The 20,709-nt window shown below is 40.0% G+C and overlaps 1 protein-coding gene across 2 annotated transcripts; it reads left to right on the top strand.

Annotated features, from left to right (window-relative positions):
* Positions 1–617: 617 nt before the first annotated feature.
* Positions 618–19,188, top strand: LOC148350049 (surfeit locus protein 4). 2 transcript variants are annotated; one of them, XM_088355784.1, is made up of 6 exons: positions 618–901; positions 10,122–10,308; positions 13,345–13,421; positions 13,505–13,548; positions 16,095–16,281; positions 18,090–19,188. In XM_088355784.1, exons 1-6 carry the CDS (start codon positions 854–856, stop codon positions 18,354–18,356), a joined length of 810 nt encoding a protein of 269 aa, XP_088211910.1. In that variant the 5' UTR covers positions 618–853; the 3' UTR covers positions 18,357–19,188. The 2 variants fall into 2 exon arrangements, with proteins under 2 accessions (XP_088211910.1, XP_088211909.1); XM_088355783.1 differs by lacking the exon at positions 618–901 and adding an exon at positions 1,080–1,229.
* The last annotated feature ends 1,521 nt before the right edge of the window (positions 19,189–20,709 follow it).

Genomic DNA, 20,709 nt, shown 5'->3' on the forward strand with positions numbered 1-20,709 from the left:
ACTTTGCAGAATTACAATTTCGTTTGAAACTATATTTACATATACCTAAGTTGTAATAAATACATATATTTCAAACTTGTGCGCATCTGTTTAGGGGGTGATGGGGAAGTTGTACGTTTTGAGTTGTTATTGTTTATTAAAAACAATAATTTTGAAAAAGAAAAGTTGTAAGTTTTGAGTTGTTATTGTTTAGTAAAAACAACAATTAAAAAAAATAGAAAAGAAAGAAAAACAAAAAAAAAATCGCTCCGTTAAAGGATTTCACACCGGAAGTGAGATGCAATACAGTACTTTGAAAGCCAGCCCGGAAGTGGTGCGTTGTTCTTGTATTTTAAATGTGAAATAAGGGGAATTGCGTTTTTTTTCCCCTTGGAATTTCAAACTTAAACGTTTTCTTTAGTTTCAATAAAACCGATATATGATGTATTTGTTTAAAGAAAAAAAAAAAAGAATAAAATTTGTGTTAGTTTTTTTCCCGCTTATTTTACTATCACCCAAGTAGCTTATTAGATCGTATACTTAATTTGAATTATTTTATTTTAGCTTTTAGTAAAAAAATAAACTAATTCCAGCGCAGCGATCACGCCTACGTGGCACACGACGGTTGCAGAAGCGTGAAGGCTGAGGAGTCCGCCTGCACTGCCTTCGTCAAACCGCGGTGCATTCTGGGGCGGAGGAGGCCTTTCCTCACAGTCTGCAAACAGCAGGACTCTTCCACTGGCTCATCTTTTTATTTTCACTAAATAATCACACAGAGTCAACAGTTCGCTAGACGACTAGAAAATCTATTTTTTTAAAGTGTGTGACCCACCCAAAAAAGAGTATTTATAATTGCCGAGAGACACCAACAAGCATGGGGCAGGAGGATCTCATGAGCACGGCCGAAGACGTGGCAGACCAGGCAAGTTGAATCATTAGCTTAAACTAGCTAGCTCCATTCCGCACGATAGTTTTTTTTAGCATCTAAGGAAATTGAATGAGAGTTATGACATCCTGACGCTTAAATACATTCCGACAACCCCCGTGAGCGACTCATCTTGTCGAGTTAATTACAGCGACAAGACAAACCAGTTGCGCCACAATCCTTCCGTAGCGTCGCCCCCCCACTTTTGCTTCTTTAAATGTAGGTTTTCACGCGGCCATTCGAGTGCAAAGTTGTCGTTTGTCGCAAGGAAAACATGGAGACGCCGTCACCGAGTTGCTCGAAAGATAATGGCCAGTATCAAGAGGTAGGAATCGAGGGCTACGTATCGGACGCGATGGTCAAATCGGAAGAATTTGCAGGTTAATTTGTTGCAAAAATTTTATATCTCGAAATACTTTATAAACGATTTCTCTTAAATGTGCATGATTGCATGTTTATGACGTGATTCCGTTTTTAAGTCTGGCGAGGAAGTTGAAGTTGCGTTCGTGTTTACATAACTTTACCCACACTTTTTAAAAAAAAATGTCTTTCTTTATTTTTTTCATACATAATTAAATTAGTTTTATATTTTTAATATTTGTTTTAAGTGAGGACTTAACACGCTCCATTTATATTAAAAATATATATTTAGATTGGCTCCCATTTTGTCCATTCAAGCATCACGCCGCAGTCATGGAGGGACTTGTTGCAATCTGATTGGCTGCCACGCTCAGATTGTGTTGACGTGGATGTTGAAGTGGGCGGGGCTACACACTTGCGTCAATGTGCAGGAGTACTACGTAATACTCTTTGATTTAAACAATTTTTTTATTAATTACGTGATTTTTTTTTAAATAGAAGTATAACATTGCCTTTATGGTCATTGATATCAACATTGTATGAAATGAGAGTAGACTTGGCACTCCAGGGTAAAACATTTAATAAAGACTAAAACATTTAATAAAGAAACATTCAAATGAAGCCAACATAATTGATGACGCTACAAAACGTACATTAAAAGCATCGTGGAAAGAGGAGTTCACGTGGCTTGTAGCAAGCGTTGCATGAATGAAAATGAGTAAACCTTTAATAAAGACTATGAGGATAAACTGGAAAAATAATTGTGCTTAGAAAATCTGGTTTAAGTTATAATAATAGTGCAATGAAAAAAGTGGATTGTAACCATAGTGCAATGAAAATAAGTGCAATAACATTTAGCTGCAGTAATTAAAAAAAAATATTTCACAAGGTGTGATGTATATATATTTCTTTTTAAATTGTAATTATTTTTGCAGTTTTGTGCAATAGTATTTATTTTTGCAGTTTCATCTAGCAACAACTTAAAGAGAAGAGAATGTTTTTACTTTTTTTGTGCGCAGTCATTAATTTTCTATGTTCGGTTTTGAGTTAAATATGTTTGTAATATGGTGAGGGATGGGCGCTGCCTGGCTGTACTCGCCCAAGACACACCACAAAAGGTAGTGCCTCGACGACTCTGGTGCTTAAGGACTGTGTCAATATTGTGATATGTTAAGTGAAAGAGTAATGTGAATAAAAACAAAAGGTAACACTCATTGTAAAAATGGCCGAACACGAAATACCCCACTCAACTGATACTTCTATTTAATCTATTTTGTTTTGCCTTGGAAAACGATCACAATTGAAAATTTCACATGAATAGAGTATTGTGATTCACTTAAAGGTGCGTTGTTCGAGGTTTTCTTAAAAAGGGTGAAAGTAAATTCGTTTCTCTATTTCAAAGAGCCCTTGTGTTTTTTTCCACATTGTTCTTTCTATTTTACTCTTAGCAAAGCTGTTCGGTGCAGAACACATACGGTTGAAGAAAGGGGGTGGAAGAGGTGTGTGTTAGAGAGTGACAACATGCCCATTTGTTATTGTAGCGTGAAAATGGTGAAAGTAAGAAACGGCCAGCTTCAAGTACAGTCCAAACTCCAACAAAAATTTAAAAAGTTTATTTTAGAGCGTCTAAGAAATGCACGTACTTGCATGCGCAATATAAGCACCATGACACGTTCTGCAATGATGACACAAGACAGAAGATTAGCAAGTAAAAAAGTTGAAATTCCGTGCAGCACCTTTTTAGTTAAATGTTCTTGATTTACTGGTAGACAATCCCTTTTTAATATTTGTTTTAGTTTGTCATAAATTTCACGTAAATAAATATTTCAGCAAAATAAGAAACAAATCAGGAAATATGTAAAATAATCAAAAAAATAAAGTTCTCGATTCACTGGTAGATAATTTAGCTCTTTTAATTGTTTCCTCATCTTCTCTTAAATTGAATACATATTTCAGCAAAATGAAAGTACATTTTTAAATTCTGCTCCTTAAAAATACTGTATTGTGTATCTTATTTTTAAAGTATTTTATGACTTATTTCAACAAGTAGATAACACCCGAATTTTGATCATTTCAGCAAATTTTCTTTTCATTTGTAATATTATGTTTCACTGTATATTTCATAATAAAATAATCATAGCCAATTTTTAGCCATAGTTAGTTTTGCTCATTTTGAATTCCATTCTGCTACTCTAATTTTTTTTCTTTTCATTTACTTTCTGAATATTTTTTCATAGCAATCACAAGCAATAGTCTGTATCTCAAACTTCGATGTATTATACAGTTCCACCAAGTCATTTTAAACAAAAAAAACATAGGTTTTCCATAAGTAACAAGAAGGGAAAAAGTTATGCTTCTTAGACCCACTTTAATAGAAATTGCTAATTTACTTACTTAAAAATCACAGACGTTTCTTGCTAGTTGCTATTGTCATGCAAGATATATGCTGCATTCACGGTACTTTCATAACGTTGGAAAGTTGGGGGTTTTCAGGCGAAGAAAAAAAAATCAGGTTGTCTTTGGGCTATGTTCCAAACGTTATAAAAGACCAATTACATCACAACAGCCAATTAGCCGAGCCTGAACTGTGTTTATTTGTCACAATAGAAAATAAGATGTCAACAAAATAGGTTTCCTTTTGTAATCATGTTGATCCTGAAGTGAAGAAGTAAAAATAACCTGGCGCTCTAAAATACCTGTGGCTTTGTCGTAGTTGTACGCAGTTTCATCTGAAATCATGCAAAAGTTGTATCAAGTCCGTGAGCGGAGCATCTAATTGAAGTTCTCTCCAACTTTGTTAGGGATCTGAATGTTTTTATATACCTTATTTTCCACACTATGAGGCGCACCGGGTTATAAGATGGATAGTGTTAGGAAAAAAACGATATTACAAATGTAGCGTTTACCAAATTGTTCGAATTAGTGCCCCGAGGAAACCCACGCAAGCACGGGGAGAACATACAAACTCCGCACAGTAAGGCCGGTAGCTGGATTTGAACCCACGCAGGAGGTTCCCACGATCTCAAAACTGTGCCGCACACGCGCTAACCACTGCTCCGCCGTGCTGCCCGGGGGCAGATTTATTTTCTAAAAACATTTAACTAAGTGAATCCCATCGAATTAGCCGAATTAGTGCCGCTCTTCGTCGAGCCTCCCTCTCACGATCGATCGATCTTCCGTCTCTTCTTCTGTCTTCTGTCTTCTGCCCACGTCTTTTCAAAAGCCGGCGCGTGAAAACGAAATAATAAAAGTTATAGAATACAAAAATACCTAATATAACGTTTTGCTATAGAGTATTTAAATAGTGCTACGGAAAACACACACTGTAATAAAAATAGGGTAATATGCAAAAGTGGGGGCGGGGTTTAATGTGGGCTTTTACTCCCCCGGGTGGAGTTAAAGAGCCTCATGGCATGAGAAAGAAATTATCTAAAGCCCTCTTCCCCCCAAAAATAGTCATATTTTTCATACATGAGGGCGCATGAGATTGAAACTACAGTAAGAGTTACTGTGTTGACAACGGGCTCTTTACAGTGCAATGATTATTCAGTCGATAGGTATCGCTGATTTAGACCGCCAAAAAATTTTTGCGACGGGAATCGAACCCGGATTCGGGCAGTCAAGGCACCGACGCATTACTACCATACCACTAGTGGTACAAAAGAGATATGAAAAGGCATTTGAACTTATCTTTTATCACTCTATTTACTCATGGTGCCTGCAACACTGATTTGCATAGTTAATTCTCATAGGTTATACAGTCTCTTCACTTCATCTGTGTGTCAATAACCTCTCGGTTTAATATGAAGCGTATATTTCGGACTATAAGTCGCACCAATCAAAAAATGCATAACTAAGAAGGAAAAACATATATAAGTTGCACCTGGAATATAATGTACATGTCATTTGAAAGGCATTTGGAAACAAAGATAAAATGGAGAACTTGGTGTACTAGCGTTTTACGTACATGCATATCTTAGACACGCTTGACTATGTCAGTTACGACGTCGTAAATTAAGTTATTCAGATAACTCTCGCATGAGGAACAGGCTTACCAAATTATAGGCTTCACTCCAAATCACTAAATCCAATGAAATATGAATCCTCAATTTCACTTTTCCCGGTAAACAACTCCTCCAACTCTGGACGATAAGCCGCTTCCTCATCCTGCTTCAAAAACCGTCCACTGAGTAAATATGATCAACACAGGCCTAGAGCACCCTCTTGTGGTTCAGTTTGAAAATAATATGTGAAGTTATATATTACCTCCTATAAGTGAGGGGGCTGGGAATCCCCTCTTCTGTATCAATCTCCCAAAAAGAGTCAGAAATGACTCTCGCCACCTCCCACTAGGGCACAGGTGTCAAAGAGGCGGCCCGCGGGCCGGGTCAGGCCCGCTAAGGGATTGAATCTGGCCCGCGAGACAACACTCGGAGAAGCGGAAGAGAAAAACAAGCTGCAGGTTGAAATAGGTCCACTTGATGTTGCCAAAGCCAGGTGCCTCTCATCTTACTCTTTCTTTCTGTATTTCTCTCTTTCGTTCCCCTTTCTGTCTCTCTCTCTTTCGTTCTTCTTCTCTCTTTCGTTCTTCTTCTCTCTTTTGTTCTTTCTCTCTTTCGTTCTTTCTCTCTTTCTTTCTTTCTCTCTTTTGTTCTTTCTCTCTTTTGTTCTTTCTCTCTTTTGTTCTTTCTCTCTTTTGTTCTTTCTTTATTTCTTTCTTTCTTACTCTCTTTCTTTCTTTCTCTCTTTCTTTTTCTTTCTTTCTCTCTCTTTTTCTTTCTTTCTTTCTCTCTCTCTTTTTCTTTCTTTCTTTTTCTCTCTTTTTCTCTCTCTCTCTCTCTCTCTCTCTTTCTTTCTGTCTTTCTTTCTGTCTTTCTTTTTGTCTTTCCTTCTGTCTTTTTCTGTCTTTTTTTCTGTCTTTCTTACGGTCTTTCTCTTTCTTTCTGTCTTTCTCTTTCTTTTGTTCTTTCTTTCTGTCTTTCTCTCTTTCGTTCCCCTTTCTGTCTTTCTCTCTTTCGTTCTTTCTTTCTCTCTTTCGTTCTGTCTCTCTTTTGTTCTGTCTCTCTTTCGTTCTTTCTCTTTTTTGTTCTGTCTCTCTTTTGTTCTTTCTCTCTTTCGTTCTTTCTTTCTTACTCTCTTTCTTTCTTACTCTCTTTCTTTTTCTTTCTTTCTTTTTCTTTCTTTCTTTCTCTCTTTCTTTTTCTTTCTTTCTCTCTCTCTCTCTTTCTTTTTCTTTCTTTCTTTCTCTCTCTCTCTCTCTCTTTCTTTCTTTCTCTCTCTCTGTCTCTTTCTTTCTCTCTTTCTTTCTCTTTAATCGACTCGTCCGGCCCTCGACAGAATGTTTGTTCCGTCGTGTGGCCCCCGAGTTCAAATGAGTTTGACACCCCTGCACTAGGGGGATATGGCTGTGGTATGTATATATATAATATATGTACTGGAAATAAAAATGTAAAAGTCAATGATACAATAATGAATTAATCATTTTATACGAAATTCTACCGGGAATATGTTGCACGCACAGCCAAACTATAAACAAAAACTGTGAATTATAGTCCGGTAAATACGGCATACATGGTCATCCTGAAAGGGGGATTACCACTTGTGAGGTTCTTTCTCAAGGTTTCTCTTTTTCTCTCTCACGCTGAGGTTTTTGAGTTGTTCCTTGCCCGCATGCTGGTTTAAGATCAGGTCATTGTGCAATTTTGTAATTGTAATCCTGTGCAGTCCTTCGAGACATTTTTGTGATTAAGGGCAAATAAATAAATGTGACTTGACTTTGCAGACATACGTGAAAGAGCTTGTGTAGTATTTTATTGACTTTGTCATTTGATTCAGTGTTTCGCAACGTTATTGCATGGGAATAATCGGAGAGACTGTGAAACCGGGTTCGAATCCCGCGGCACACAACGTATTGCGATTTGGGCCAGCGATGATTATCAAATGATTAGTCAAATACGGAAGTATACCGTGAAACCACGCGTAGTAACGCAACACTATAATTACAAGCATTTCCAATCTCATCCACCGTATTTTGCGTTATGTAATTTGCACCGGGTTATAAGGCACACTTTTAAATTTGTGGCCAATTTGGGGTTTTAGAAGCGCCTTATAGTCCGGGAAAATTCGGTATATATATCTTGAAAAACCTAATTTCTCATGCCTAATGCCAGTGTTTGAAATAACGTCTGCCTGGACGCCCTGGCGTGCATTTTTTATGTCGGGCGTCCAACTTACACGTCTCTGGCTGACAACTTTTTCACGATTTTTTTTTTTTTTTAAGTTTTTATTTTAATCCTTTTTTTTTAAATCAAAAGTTTGCTTCCTTCCTATTTCGAAATCTTCGTTCGGTTTGTACATTTCTGAATTTCGGTTCGTTAGGCGATTTGCATACTCGGTAGCCAATAAGAAGCCTGCATCGAATAACTTTGTCATCCGGACTTTCCTGAGCGTTATATGGTCATGGATTTGCATATCATTTTCCAAAGTAGACGCACAGAGAACACAAGAAAAATTGATGAGTGGTTAGGAATCAAGCCAAAACACTCAGCCCCAGAAGATTCAAAAGAAGCTAACAAAACTTATGACGCTACAAAACGTAAACGTACATTAAAAGCATCGTGGAAAGAGGAGTTCACGTGGCTTGTAGCAGTCGACGCAACGCAAACATCGCATGAATGAAGATGAGTCAATACAGGTACATACCGATGGCAGATGGAAAACAGCCATGTCATATACATGCAATGAATGTTATAAGTAGATTTATAATAAACTTAAGTGTTTTTCTGTTATATATTTTGATTTTCAATCCTTAATACTTTGCAAGAACTGTTTTTTTTTTTCGATGAGTAGTCTTATTGTGTTTCAAGTTGTGAAAAATGGGGCAGGCAAGTTTATGGAATTTTACAGAATTTCGGTTTGTTTGGCAATTTACATACTCGGCAGCCAATCAGAAGCCTGCATTAAATGACTTCATGCTTCTGGACTTTCCCGAGCGTTATCATGTTGTGCACGGATGCACAGAGAACACAAAAATAATGATTATGTGGTTAGTAATCAAGCCAAAACCTCAGCCCCAGATGAAAGATTCAAAAGAAGCTAACAAAATTGGTGACGCAACAAAACGTAAACGTACATTAAAAGCATCGTGGAAAGAGGAGTTCAAATGGCTTGTAGCAGACGACGCAACACAAAAATTGCACGAATGAAGACGTGTAAATACAGGTACCTGATGGCAGAGGGAAAACAGCCATGTCATATACATGCAATGAATGTTATAAGTAGATTTATAATCAGGGTTGGGTAGGGTTACTTTAACCTGATTACTTTCAATTACTTTTGGATGACTTCAATACCAAATATGCTAATAAAAGACAAAAGAAAGTAAATATGAATAAAATGATGACTCACAACACGTGGTAAGCTCTCTCTCCTGGCTTTGATTTCTTTGATCTCCGGCAAAACTAGAATAGAATATACCTTTATTGTCATTGTTACAACATGGGATATATTGTGACAACGGAATTGGACGTGGCACTCCAGGTCCACATTTTACAGTGAGGATAAGGAAAACAAAGAGATGAAGGAACAAAGAAGATGTTTTAACTGTCTTTGTTGTATAGGCTTTGTTTTCCTCCAGAGGGGGTGGGGGGTATGAGGGGGTGAGGGACAGACAGAGATGGGCGGATCCAACTAGATGTTTGATCTTACTGTACACAAAATGCGACAGAAACCAAATGAAAATAAATCCAAACAGCTTGCCGACATCATTTTTGCCGTTCCGTGTATTCCGTTACTCCCCAAGCCTGCACAAAATGTAGTCGTTTTATTCCTATTCAGTTTCTTTTGTCCTTTATTAGCATATTTGGTATTAAAGTAAAAGTTACCCTACCCAACCCTGTTTATAATCAACTTAATTTTAAAGTGTTATTCTGTTATATATTTTGAGACTGGGAGGTCGCTGGTTCGCGCCTCGGCCGAGTCATACCTAATTGGTAAAATGGCGGCGCCCTTTGTTGGCTGCGGCTGCATCGACTCGCTACAACGGGTCAGGTGTATCGACATTTCGTTCTGTGTACATTGTTACAAAGAATGACAATACAAAGGAAATTATTATTATTATTATTATTAATACTTTGCAACAACGTGATTTTTGCAATGAGTCGTCTTATTGTGTTGTGTGTTTCAAGTTGTGAAAAATGGGGGAGGCAACTTTTCAGAGTTGTCTGCCCCGGTGTCCGCTAACTTTTTGTGTTGAAGTCAATCATTATTAAGACTATTTTGTGGCCATATTTACCCAAATAAAATACATATGTTAATATATTACCCGTGATAGTAGGAGCAAGTACTCCCACGAGGCTCTCATGATGGTTCCAAGAGGAAAAAGAGACCGCCCCCAGGGGGGCATGGTTTATTTCACGTCAGTGAAAACATTAAACACATAAACACGACTTCAAAATAAGAGGATACAAGATTGATAAACGTACAACAGATGCAATTCGACTGATTATTGAAACGTGACTTCATGTGTGTGTGTGTGTATGAGAAACATTGTTTTTATATTTAGTAATATAAAAACAAGCTAATTACCTTGAGACAGAAATTCAAGAGATTTACATTGAAAACCTGACATTTGTCATCAGACACTACTAATGTGCATAATTCCAATTTCGAACCGACCGATTCAGGCCAAACCCGTTCCGCTTCACGCAAGAACACTCTTGTGTATTTTACTAATTGCAGCAAATTCTTCGAGCCCCGTCCGCACCCAAAGAAGCGCTATTTTTTAACGAGTATTTCCACACAACCCATTATTATCGGCGTCCGCTCATCCTTCGTGGTGTCTTTCCTGTTTTCTCAGTTCCTGCGTGTGACGAAACAGTACCTGCCTCACCTGGCACGGCTTTGTCTCATAAGCACCTTCTTGGAAGACGGCATCCGCATGTGGTTCCAGTGGAGCGACCAGCGGGAATACATCGAGTCCACATGGAACTGCGGCTACTTCCTGGCCACTGCCTTCGTGCTCATCAATCTATTAGGCCAGCTCGGTAAATCGTTTATTCATTTCCGTATATTGCGGACTATAGAGCGCACCCGATTATAAGCCGCACCCACCACATTTTAAGACAGGGGTGTCAAACTCATTTTAACTCGGGGGCCACACGATAGAACAAACATTCTGTCGGGGGCCGGACTAGTGGATTAAAGAGAAAGAAAAAGAGAGATAAAGAAATAAGAGAAAGAGGGAGGGAAAAGGAGAGAGGGCGGGAAAAGGAAAAAAAAGAGAGGGAGAGAGCGTGAGAAACAAAAGAGATAAAAAGTCTTGAGAGAGGGGAAAAAGAAAGGGAGAGGAAGAAAGAAATCCAAAGAGAAAATGAAAGACAGAAGGAGAGAAGAGAAAAGAAAGTGTGAAGGGTAGGGAGAGAGAAAGAGAAAAGAGAGAAAAGGAAAAAAGGAAGTTAGAGCAAAACAAGTTAGAAAGACACTGAGAGAGAAAAAAACAAAGCGCAACAAAGGAAGAGAAAAAGAGAGACACAGAGAGTGACAGAGACAGAGACAGAGAGTGGGAGTAAAGGGGTGGAAAAGAGAGAGAGAGAGAGAGAGAGACAGAAAGAAAGATATACAAGTACGGTGTCTTTGTTCGAGGCACCTGGCTTTGGCAAGTGGACATATTTCAACCTGCAGTTTGTTTTTCTCTTGTGCTTCTCTGAGTGTTGTCTCGCGGGCCGGATTCAATCCCTTAGCGGGCCTGATCTGGCCCGCGGGCCGCCACTTTGACACCTGTGTTATAAGAGAATAACCGATTTTGTACGTACATAAGCCGCATGCGCCCACATTAAAACATGTAACACAATCACAAAATTAACCCAAACCCGTGACTGTAACTGAATATGAAGTACACAGTCCAAAAACCACAGCCGGCCAAATGAACGGAAAATAATACCGGTACTTAAGGTTTGATGCAGACCTGCAGAGTCCGGGTCCCGTTGAAAATAATCCAAGGGAAAAAAATGTATATTTCCAAAGGTAAGGGTGGGAAAAATATATAGCCACTATTGTCCGCTGCGTCCACAAACACGTCTCACCTTTACTCCACTTCCCGTCAGCCCCGTTATTTTCTCCCCTTCGGCAGTAGCTCAGGAGGTAGAGCGCTCGTCTTGGGATCAAGGGATCCCCGTTCGAATCTCGGCTCGTCCGTGTTACACGTCGAAGTGTCCTTGGGTAAGACACTGAACCCCTAATACTCCCAATAAGCAGGTTAGCGCCTTACATGGCTGCAAGGCCGCTATTGGGAAATGTGGAGCACATTGTAAAGCGCTTTGGGAAGTTATAGACTTGAAAAGCGCTAAATAAAATGCAGATCATTTCATTTTTGATTCGCCCGTGGAAAACATATCAAAATAAGTCTCTAAAATAAATCCATTACAAAATATACAGTTGCAAATACATATTATACATGGTTACACATATTTACAAAGAAAGACGGTGCACCGAGAGAGTTTTCAAAGCTTTAATTATAATATTATAACTTTCATCCCAAACCGTGCCTGTGAAGGGTAGCAAAACGCTACCAGGAACACGCTCGCAACACAGTAAACTGGTCTGTTAAAAAAAAATATAAGGTACTTGTAGAAATCGCGGCAAACCGTCCTCATCTTCCTCCTTATAACTGACGTCCTCAAAGTCGTCTTCCCCGGTATGGGAAAGAGACTTTGTCATATAGATGTCGTCCCACGCTCCCTCATTCAAAATCACGCTAGCAACACCCTCGCAAAGTAAGATTTCCTTCATCGGACTGCTCGATTGCTTTAAGCTTGAAAGCTGCGTCATGTGCCTTTCTTATTGCAATTTACATGGTGAGGATATGTCTACGCTCATTTAAATTGTGCACAAGCTGAGAAGTTGCAGTCTTCCTCGGCGCATATATTCCACCGGTCTAAATCTTAGCTTTTGTACTCGAGCGCTGCTGGCGGCCGTTAGAAAAATTACATGAATTGGCCGCATCACTGAATAAGCCGCAGGGTTGAATATTAGGGAAAAAGTAGCGGCTTATAGTCCGGAATTTTGACTTATTTAGTCGGTTGCACGCTACAGAACTGTATTTAATCACATTTTTGAGTGGAAGTACAATGTTGGCAACAAGATTGACTTGCTATAATTGGAAATTATTTGAATGCATTACAAACTTTTTAACGATGTACTTGTATTTCTTTCTCTCTCTCTCTCTCTCTATTCCTCCCTTTCTTTCTCTCTCTCTTTCTCTGGATTTCTTTCTTTCTCTCTTTTTCCCCCCTCTCACTATTTCTCTATCTCTTCTGTTTCTCTCTTTCATCTCTCTTTCTCCCTCCCTTTTTCTCTCACTCTCTTTCTCTCTCTCTCTCTCTCTCTCTCTCTTTCTACTTGTCTTTGGATTTCTTTCTTTCTCTCTTTTCCCCCTCTCACTATTTCTTCTGTTTCTCACGTTCTCTCTCTCTCCTTTATCTCTCATTCTCTCTCCCTTTTTCTCACACTCTCTATCTCTCTCTATTTCACCCTCTCTGTCTCTTTTTCTCTGTTCCTCTTTGTCTCTCTCTCTCTCTTTCTACTTGTCTTTGGATTTCTTTCTTTCTCTCTTTTCCCCCTCTCACTATTTCTTCTGTTTCTCACGTTCTCTCTCTCCTTTATCTCTCTTTCTCCCTCCCTTTTTCTCACACTCTCTATGTCTCTTCCACCCTCTCTGTCTCTTTTTCTCTGTTCCTCTTTGTCTCTTTCTCCCTCTTTTTACCTTCTTTTGCTTTCTCTTCCTTTTTTACCTTTTCCCTCACGCTCTCTCGCTTACCTCTTCTCACTTTCTCCCTTTCTATCTTTTTCTCTTTCTGTTTCTCTTCGGATTTCTTTATCTCTTTCTTTCCACCTCACTATTTCTTTTTATCTCTTTTGTTTCTCACATTCTCTCTCTCTTTGTCCCACCCCATCTCTTTTTCTCTCCCTCTTTCTCTTATTTATTTCTCTTTTATAAAGTTGATCGCTCTGAACTAGGCTTTGTTATGCTTTGTGAAAAGGTCCTTATTTTTGAACCCCTTCGCCTTCTCTTGTGTCTCCAGTTAGCTGTATCCTCATCCTCAGTAGAAATTTTGTACAGCATGCCTGCTTTGGATTATTCGCCATCATAGCGTTACAGGTGAGAAATGCAACGTCGCCGATATACATTGCACATTTTGTTGAGAAATTTCACTCATTTGAAGTCATTATATCCCCCACCAGACGATCGCCTATAGCATTTTATGGGATATTAAATTTTTGATGAGGTAAGCACTACACATGTTACCGGATCTGCTGAAATGAGTCGCTGTAGGGAAAATATCGAATGTGGGTTTTTGGTATCAATGGAAAGTGGAAAAGATGAGATTTAAAACGATACCATTGTTGAAGATTTATGATGAACTATTTTGAAGATGTGGCCATTTGAATTACGGCCTTCTAGTTAAGTCATGTTTATTTGTGAGGCCCTTAATCACGAGGAGTCTCAAAGGGCTGCACAGACCACATACTATTATGATACCATCCCCTGATCTAAAACTTGCATGAGGGCAAGGAAAAACTCGTAAACCTTAGCACGAGGAAAGTCAAGTCATGTTTATTTGTGATGCCCTTAATCATAAGGAGTCTGAAAGGACTGCACAGACCACCAATTATTGCAAACTACAGACTATAATTCCACCATCCCCTGATCTAAAACCTACATGAGGGCAAGGAAAAACTCAAAAACCTTGGCATGAGGAAAGTCAGGTCGTGTTAATTAATGATGCCCTTAATCACAAGGAGTCTCAAAGGGATGCACAGACTATTATGACACCATCCCCTGATCTAAAACCTACATGAGGGCAAGGAAAAACTCAAAAACCTTGGCATGAGGAAAGGCAAGGCAAGGCAAGTCAAGTCATGTTTATTTGTGACGCCCTTAATCACAAGGAGCCTCAAAGATCTGCAAAGACAACAGACTATTGCAAACCACAGACTATTATGACACCATCCCCTGATCTAAGACCTACATGAGGGCAAGGAAAAACTCCAAAACCTCAAGTCAAGTCATGTTTATTTGTGACGCCCTTGATCATAAGGAGTCTCAAAGGGCTGCACAATCCACAGATTATTCCCCCGAGACTATTATGACACCATCCCCTGATCTAAAACTTACATAAGGGCAAGGAAAAACTCAAAAACCTTAGCATGAGGAAAGTCAAGTCATGTCTATTTGTGATGTCCTTAATCACAAGGAGTCTCAAAGGGCTGCACAGACCACAGACTACACACTATTATGACACCATCCCCTGATCTAAAACCTATATGAGGGCACGGAAAACCTCAGTCAAAAGCTATAGAATAAAAGTGTGTTTTAGGCCTCCTGTCCACCCTTTGCTCATCAAAATCCTGAGAAAATCGGGTTTAAAGATTTCTTTGCTTTTTTGGGTGTGATGTCATCCAAATGTTTTTACAGTTAAAGGGATAGTTAACATTTTAAAGTTTAATTTTAACTAAGGAACGTAGAATTAGACTAGACTGAAAGAGTTAATGACATATTTATTTAAATACCCATTTAAAGAACATTTCTAAAATCAGTGTAATTGGATTTTAATCCTCTTTTTTGTTACTTTCCCTATTTACGTGGATTATAAAACTGGGGGAATGTCATAGTTTAAAATAGCAAAAAATATATTTCCTCGTTTTTTTCTCAGTTAGATTCAGATATACTTTGTCATTCTTGTACACGCGTATACGGAACGAAATGTCGATACATCTGACTCGCACAGTTTCCTTGAATGTACAGATATAAATAAAATAGATAGATAGATAGATACTTTATTCATCCCCGTAGGGAAATACACACTTCCAGCAGTCTACCCCGTTGTTTATTCACAGATTAACATGATGCCCTAGGGGTGCTTGTCCAAAAGTTCGACATCCCTGCGGCAGATGGAAAACTTTTCTTTGTGAAAATCCAGGGATACACCACCTTGTGTTAGCAAGTCCGCCTCCTCTCCGATTCCCCCCGGCTTTCGTGTCTGTTTAGCGGCGTTGAAGCCGGATAGCTCCGGGTGGCTACACGTTAGCGTCCAGAATGCTAAACGTGGGCCACGTTTCCGCAAAACACAGCAACTGCGCTCCCTGTGCGCTTCGATGTTTTCCACCAGCACTCGATGATCTTATTTGGTCGTGAGTTCGCATTTACCATGATTACGGATGGTACCGAAGACTTATAACGCCGCTTGCCGCTTAGCTAGCTCCAGCTCTTCTTCCACCATAGGCCCCTTCATCACGCCGGCACGAGAATTCTTCAGGGCAAGGAGTTGAAATTCCTTGAAAACACGCATTTTTTGTGCGCTAAAACCCATGTCCATAGGATAGAAGTAATCCATAGTGTCGTTGTCAAAACGGGAAGAAAAAACACCTAAGATAGGAGCAGACAATAAAACAATAGGGCAGCTGCTGGAAAAGGCAGTTAGGAGTATTGAAGTACTATTAATATACAAAATAATTATAGCTATGCATAGTATTATACAGTAGTGCAAAGTGTGCAAGAGGAGCAGCTAACCAGATGTGCAAAATGGCCAGTCAGGTAAACAGTAACAATAACACTGGAGTACGATAGTGCAGAGGAGAACAGATGTGCAAAGGAGTGGCTAGGTATTAGAGAACTGCCAGTAGTAGAAAATAAAATAAAATAAATAACTGATTTAGCATCCTGTAGCTAGAAATAGAACATTGCTACTCGCGACTCGTTCCGGCAGACATACATTTTTAATTGATTGTGTTTTTGTTTTTTTATTTTGGAGTTGACACCTTTTCTTCCTAGAAACCTGGCCTTGGGCGGCGGTCTCCTCTTGCTGCTAGCAGAGTCTCGCTCGGAAGGGAAGAGCATGTTCGCGGGCGTGCCGTCCATGGGCGAGAGTTCGCCCAAGCAGTACATGCAACTGGGGGGCCGCATCCTGCTGGTTCTTATGTTCATGTCACTGGTCCATTACGACACCAGCTTTCTATCCGTGAGTTTTTTTTTTTCAGAATTTCGTCTTTGGTGCGGAGGCACTGAAATGGAAATTTTCGAAACACTATTTTGGCATTGACTCCCCAAACCGATGAATAACAGGGATGGTAAATGGTCTGCATTTCTATAGCGCTTTTCAAGCCGATGAAGACTTCCCAAAGCATTTTACTGACCCATTCACACACACACCCACACACCAATAGGGCCTAGTCAGCCATGCAAGGCGCCAACCTGCTTATTGCGGGCATTAGGGATTCATTGTCTTGCCCAAAGACACTTTGACATATAACACGGATCAGCCGGGAATCGAACCTGCGATCTCTCGATCCCAAGACGAGACTCGATCCCGGGAATCGAACCTGCGATCTCTCGATCCCAAGACGAGACTCGATCCCGGGAATCGAACCTGCCATCTCTCGATCCCAAGACGAGACTCGATCCCGTGAGTCGAACCTGGGGTCACTCGATCCTGGGAATCGGACCTGCGATCTCTCGATCCCAAGACGAGACTCGATCCCGGGAATCGAACCTGCGATCTCTTGATCCCAAGACGAGCGCTCTACCTCCTGAGCTAATGCCGGGATGTCACTCTAGATTCTCTTAAAGCCCCAGTGTGTAATATTTGACCTCCTGATTGCTCGGTATGCGAACAAAAAGTAGTGCCAAGAGCACAGCTTAGCAAGATGCCAGACAAATATGGCGGCAACCTATGGTAAGGTTTTACTATGTAAAAAAAATACAAATTTCTCAACCTATTATTTCTTTTGGAAAAATTACCATCAGTATGATAGTTCAGGTATTTTTGCCTAGTATTTAAATCAATGTTTTTTTTGTTTTTTTTTTACATCTTGGAGACGCTAAATATTACACAATGTCCCTTTAAAACAACAAAAAAAGGCAGTGCTAACAGAAAATCCAGTCAGAAAACAAATAAAACTGTTGAGAGATCTGCAATGCAAATAACACATGCAAATAGATTTGAATTTGATTAAAGTGGTTCGTTAATATGTAAAATAGCATGTAGTTGCTACACTGCACAATTCTGCTATGATTTAAGTACAGTACTCAGTAGCCTAGATGGTAAGGCGCCCGCTTTGAGACTGGGAGGTCGGTGGTTCGCGCCCCGGCCGAGTCATTCCTAAGACTTAAAAAGTGGTCGGCGGCGCCCTCTGTTGGCTGCGGCTGCATCGGCTCGCGACAACGGGTCAGGTGCAATCGACATTTCGTTCTGTGTACATTGTTACACAGAATGACAATACAAGGAAATTATTATTATTATTATTATTCTGAATTATAAGGCGCACCCCGTTCAAATACCGTAAATTCCGGACGATAAGGCGCACCTGATTCTCAGCTTTTCACTACTTTTTCAAATTTTTTTTTTTATTTTTTTTTTTTTTTGCTCTATTTCCCCCCCCCCCCCTTCCTGCATATTTTTACATAATATTTGGTCATGTAGGGATTAAAGAAGCAAAAATAACCTGAAGAGCCGTTAGGGACCCAAAAGAGCCGGTTCTTTTTAGTGAGCCAAGCCGAAGAAGCCGATTCTCGAAAAACTCTACTGACTTTACTCAACTTTGTTCTACTTCGACCTTGACTTCAAAATACCGCATTTAGAACACAACGTCAGGGGAACCGGTGTATTTTTACCTTCATGCACCGTAACTTTGACTTAAATCGCTTCTTAATTAGCAATTTCGAGCCCTGATTTTTGTGAGCTGGCTAGATTTTCTTGTGCGCGGAAAAGCTATGGGGGAAGATTGCTCCCTACCCTCGAATCCTTTTAACCGAATGGCCCTTTTGCAGATCCTGCAAAACCTGGTGGGCACAGCCCTCATCGTACTGGTGGCCATCGGCTTCAAGACCAAGTTGGCGGCGCTGACTCTGGTTTTGTGGCTGCTCGCCATCAACGTCTACTTCAACGCCTTCTGGACCATCCCCGCCTACAAGCCCATGCACGACTTCCTCAAGTACGACTTCTTCCAGACCACCTCCGTCATCGGGGGCCTGCTGCTGGTGGTGGCCCTGGGCCCCGGGGGCGTGTCCATGGACGAGAAAAAGAAAGAGTGGTAGGACGAGGGGAACGGCTACGCGGCGCCCACCCACCGGGACTCGGACATCCTCCCGCCCGCTCCCTTTCTGTTGTTTCACTTGGACACACAGGGTTTACCTCTGTTTTCATTATTTTTATTTCTTTGGGCCAAAATCTTAAAACCATTTGTTTCTTATCGGTTCTCGTGAGAATATTCAATTCCATCCAGTTTCTGAGGCTTTCCACGCATGCTGGGAAAGCCGAATAGGCCCGTATATTTCAATGTGAAATTCAACCTGTTTTATCTGGAGAATTGGGAGGCGGGGGCCCTATTTGATAAAAGTTTGAAGACCCCTTTATTGTATAATGGACTTTCGTATATGGCAGGGGAGAAAAATGCAGTAGTCGGGTTGCCAACGTGGATGACACTCTCCCGGTGTTCTGCCTTCTGGTCAGTTCGGTACCTTCAAGCTCGGAGTGGACAACCAGCTTCATGGAGAGAACGCCATGGTCCTTTTGGAAATCACGGTTATTAGAGCCAGGAAATCGTTATTTTCTAAATATCTAGTCAACTGATTTTAAGGGGGGTGGAAGGCGATCCACATCTGGTCAAATGCCATATTCTACCATCTACATTTGCAAAAAGGACTAAGCAGACTCCTTCTCCCCTTCTTTCTGCTCGGAGATTTTTGGCCATAGTTCAAGGTAAATAAAAATAGTGTTATGATTTTCAGAAGTTTATATTGTTTTTTTTGTGTTCTTTTCAAATTTGGCGGTTCATGACAAAAGAAAATAAAGTGTGACTGTACTTTAAGAATTTTCAAATGTATTGAGATGTGTCATGCAAATAAAATGAACCCCAAAAACAAGCAATTATTTGTACTTTGATTATATTGTTGGAATATTAAATGTCTTATTCTGTGCAGGGTTGGGTAGGGTTACTTGAACTGGATTACTTTCAATTACTTTTGGATGACTCCAATACCAAATATGCTAATAAAAGACAAAAGAAAGTAAATATGAATCAAACACGTGGTAAGCTTTCTCTCCTGGCTTTGATCTCCGGCAAAACGAACATCAAATGCCACAGAAACAAAATGAAAATCAATCCAAACAGCTTGCCGACATCATTTTTGCCGTTCCATGTATTCCGTTACTCCCCAAGCCTGCACAAAATGTAGTTTAATAAGTAAAAGTAATCAAGTTAAAGTCATCCAAAAGTAATTGAAATTAATCCAGTTAAAGTAACCCTACCCAACCCTGTTTATATATCTATTGAAAATGGTGAAAGTAAGAAACAGGGTTGGGTAGGGTTACTTTAACTGGATTAATTTCAATTACTTTTGGATGACTCCAATACCAAATATGCTAATAAAAGACACAAGAAGGTAAATATGAATAAAATGATGACTCTCAACACGTGGTAAGCTTTCTCTCCTGGCTTTGATCTCCGACAAAACGAATATAAAAAGCCACAGAAACAAAATGAAAATAAATCCAAACAGCTTGCCAACATCATTTTTGCCGTTCCATGTATCCCGTTACTCCCCGAGCCTGCACAACATTTAGTCCTTTTATTCATATTTAGTTTATCTTTTATTAGCATATTTAGTATTGGAGTAATCCAAAAGTAATTGAAAGTAATCCAGTTAAAGTAACCCTACCCAATCCTGATTCTGTGCACCCATTGGAGGTGTTCTCTGGGTGTATCATGACCTGAAAGCAGGGGGCGCCAACATGGCGTCTGCGTGCACCAGGTACCCAAAAAATAACACCAGAGTTGCTCATGGATTCATTCTGTAAATAGTTCATTGTAATTTACTAGGAAATCTGATTCCTGACTGGCATGTTCGAGGATTTTCTAACTTCTAACATTTACAACCTGGCAGAGGTGGCTAGTAACAACTTACCTGAGTAGATTTGTGAAGACGAATCGATTCTCTACTACATTGAACCCGTTACTTAAACCCCCTCTGCAAAAGTGTGTCTGCTAAGGTGTATTTATTTTGAGGGACGTAGTTTATTTTGTTTAGGTTTGACCAGCAGCATGGCAGCTGAGCTGTTAGCACGTCCGCGGCACAGTTCTAAGGTCATAGGACCAAATCCTGCGACCTGCCTTCCCGTGGGGAGTTTGCATGTTCTCCCCGTTTTTCGTGGGATTCTTCCAGTTTCCTCTCACATTCCAATAAAAACCATGCTTGTCAGGTGAATTGGCCGGTCTAAATTGTCCCTAGGTGTGAATGAGCGAGTAATTTGTCCGTCTCTGTGTGCCTGGCGACTGGCTGGCAACCAGTTCAGGGTGTCCCCTGCCCACTGCCTGAAGAAAGCACCCCCTGTGACTAATAAGAGGTACAGAAAATGAGTGGATGAATGATAGTTTATGTGTAGTTGCCA

The sequence above is a fragment of the Urocampus carinirostris genome, chromosome 16 (genome assembly GCF_059441175.1).
Source record: "Urocampus carinirostris isolate Australia breed hairy pipefish chromosome 16, RoL_Ucar_1.0, whole genome shotgun sequence".
NCBI lineage: Eukaryota > Metazoa > Chordata > Actinopteri > Syngnathiformes > Syngnathidae > Urocampus > Urocampus carinirostris.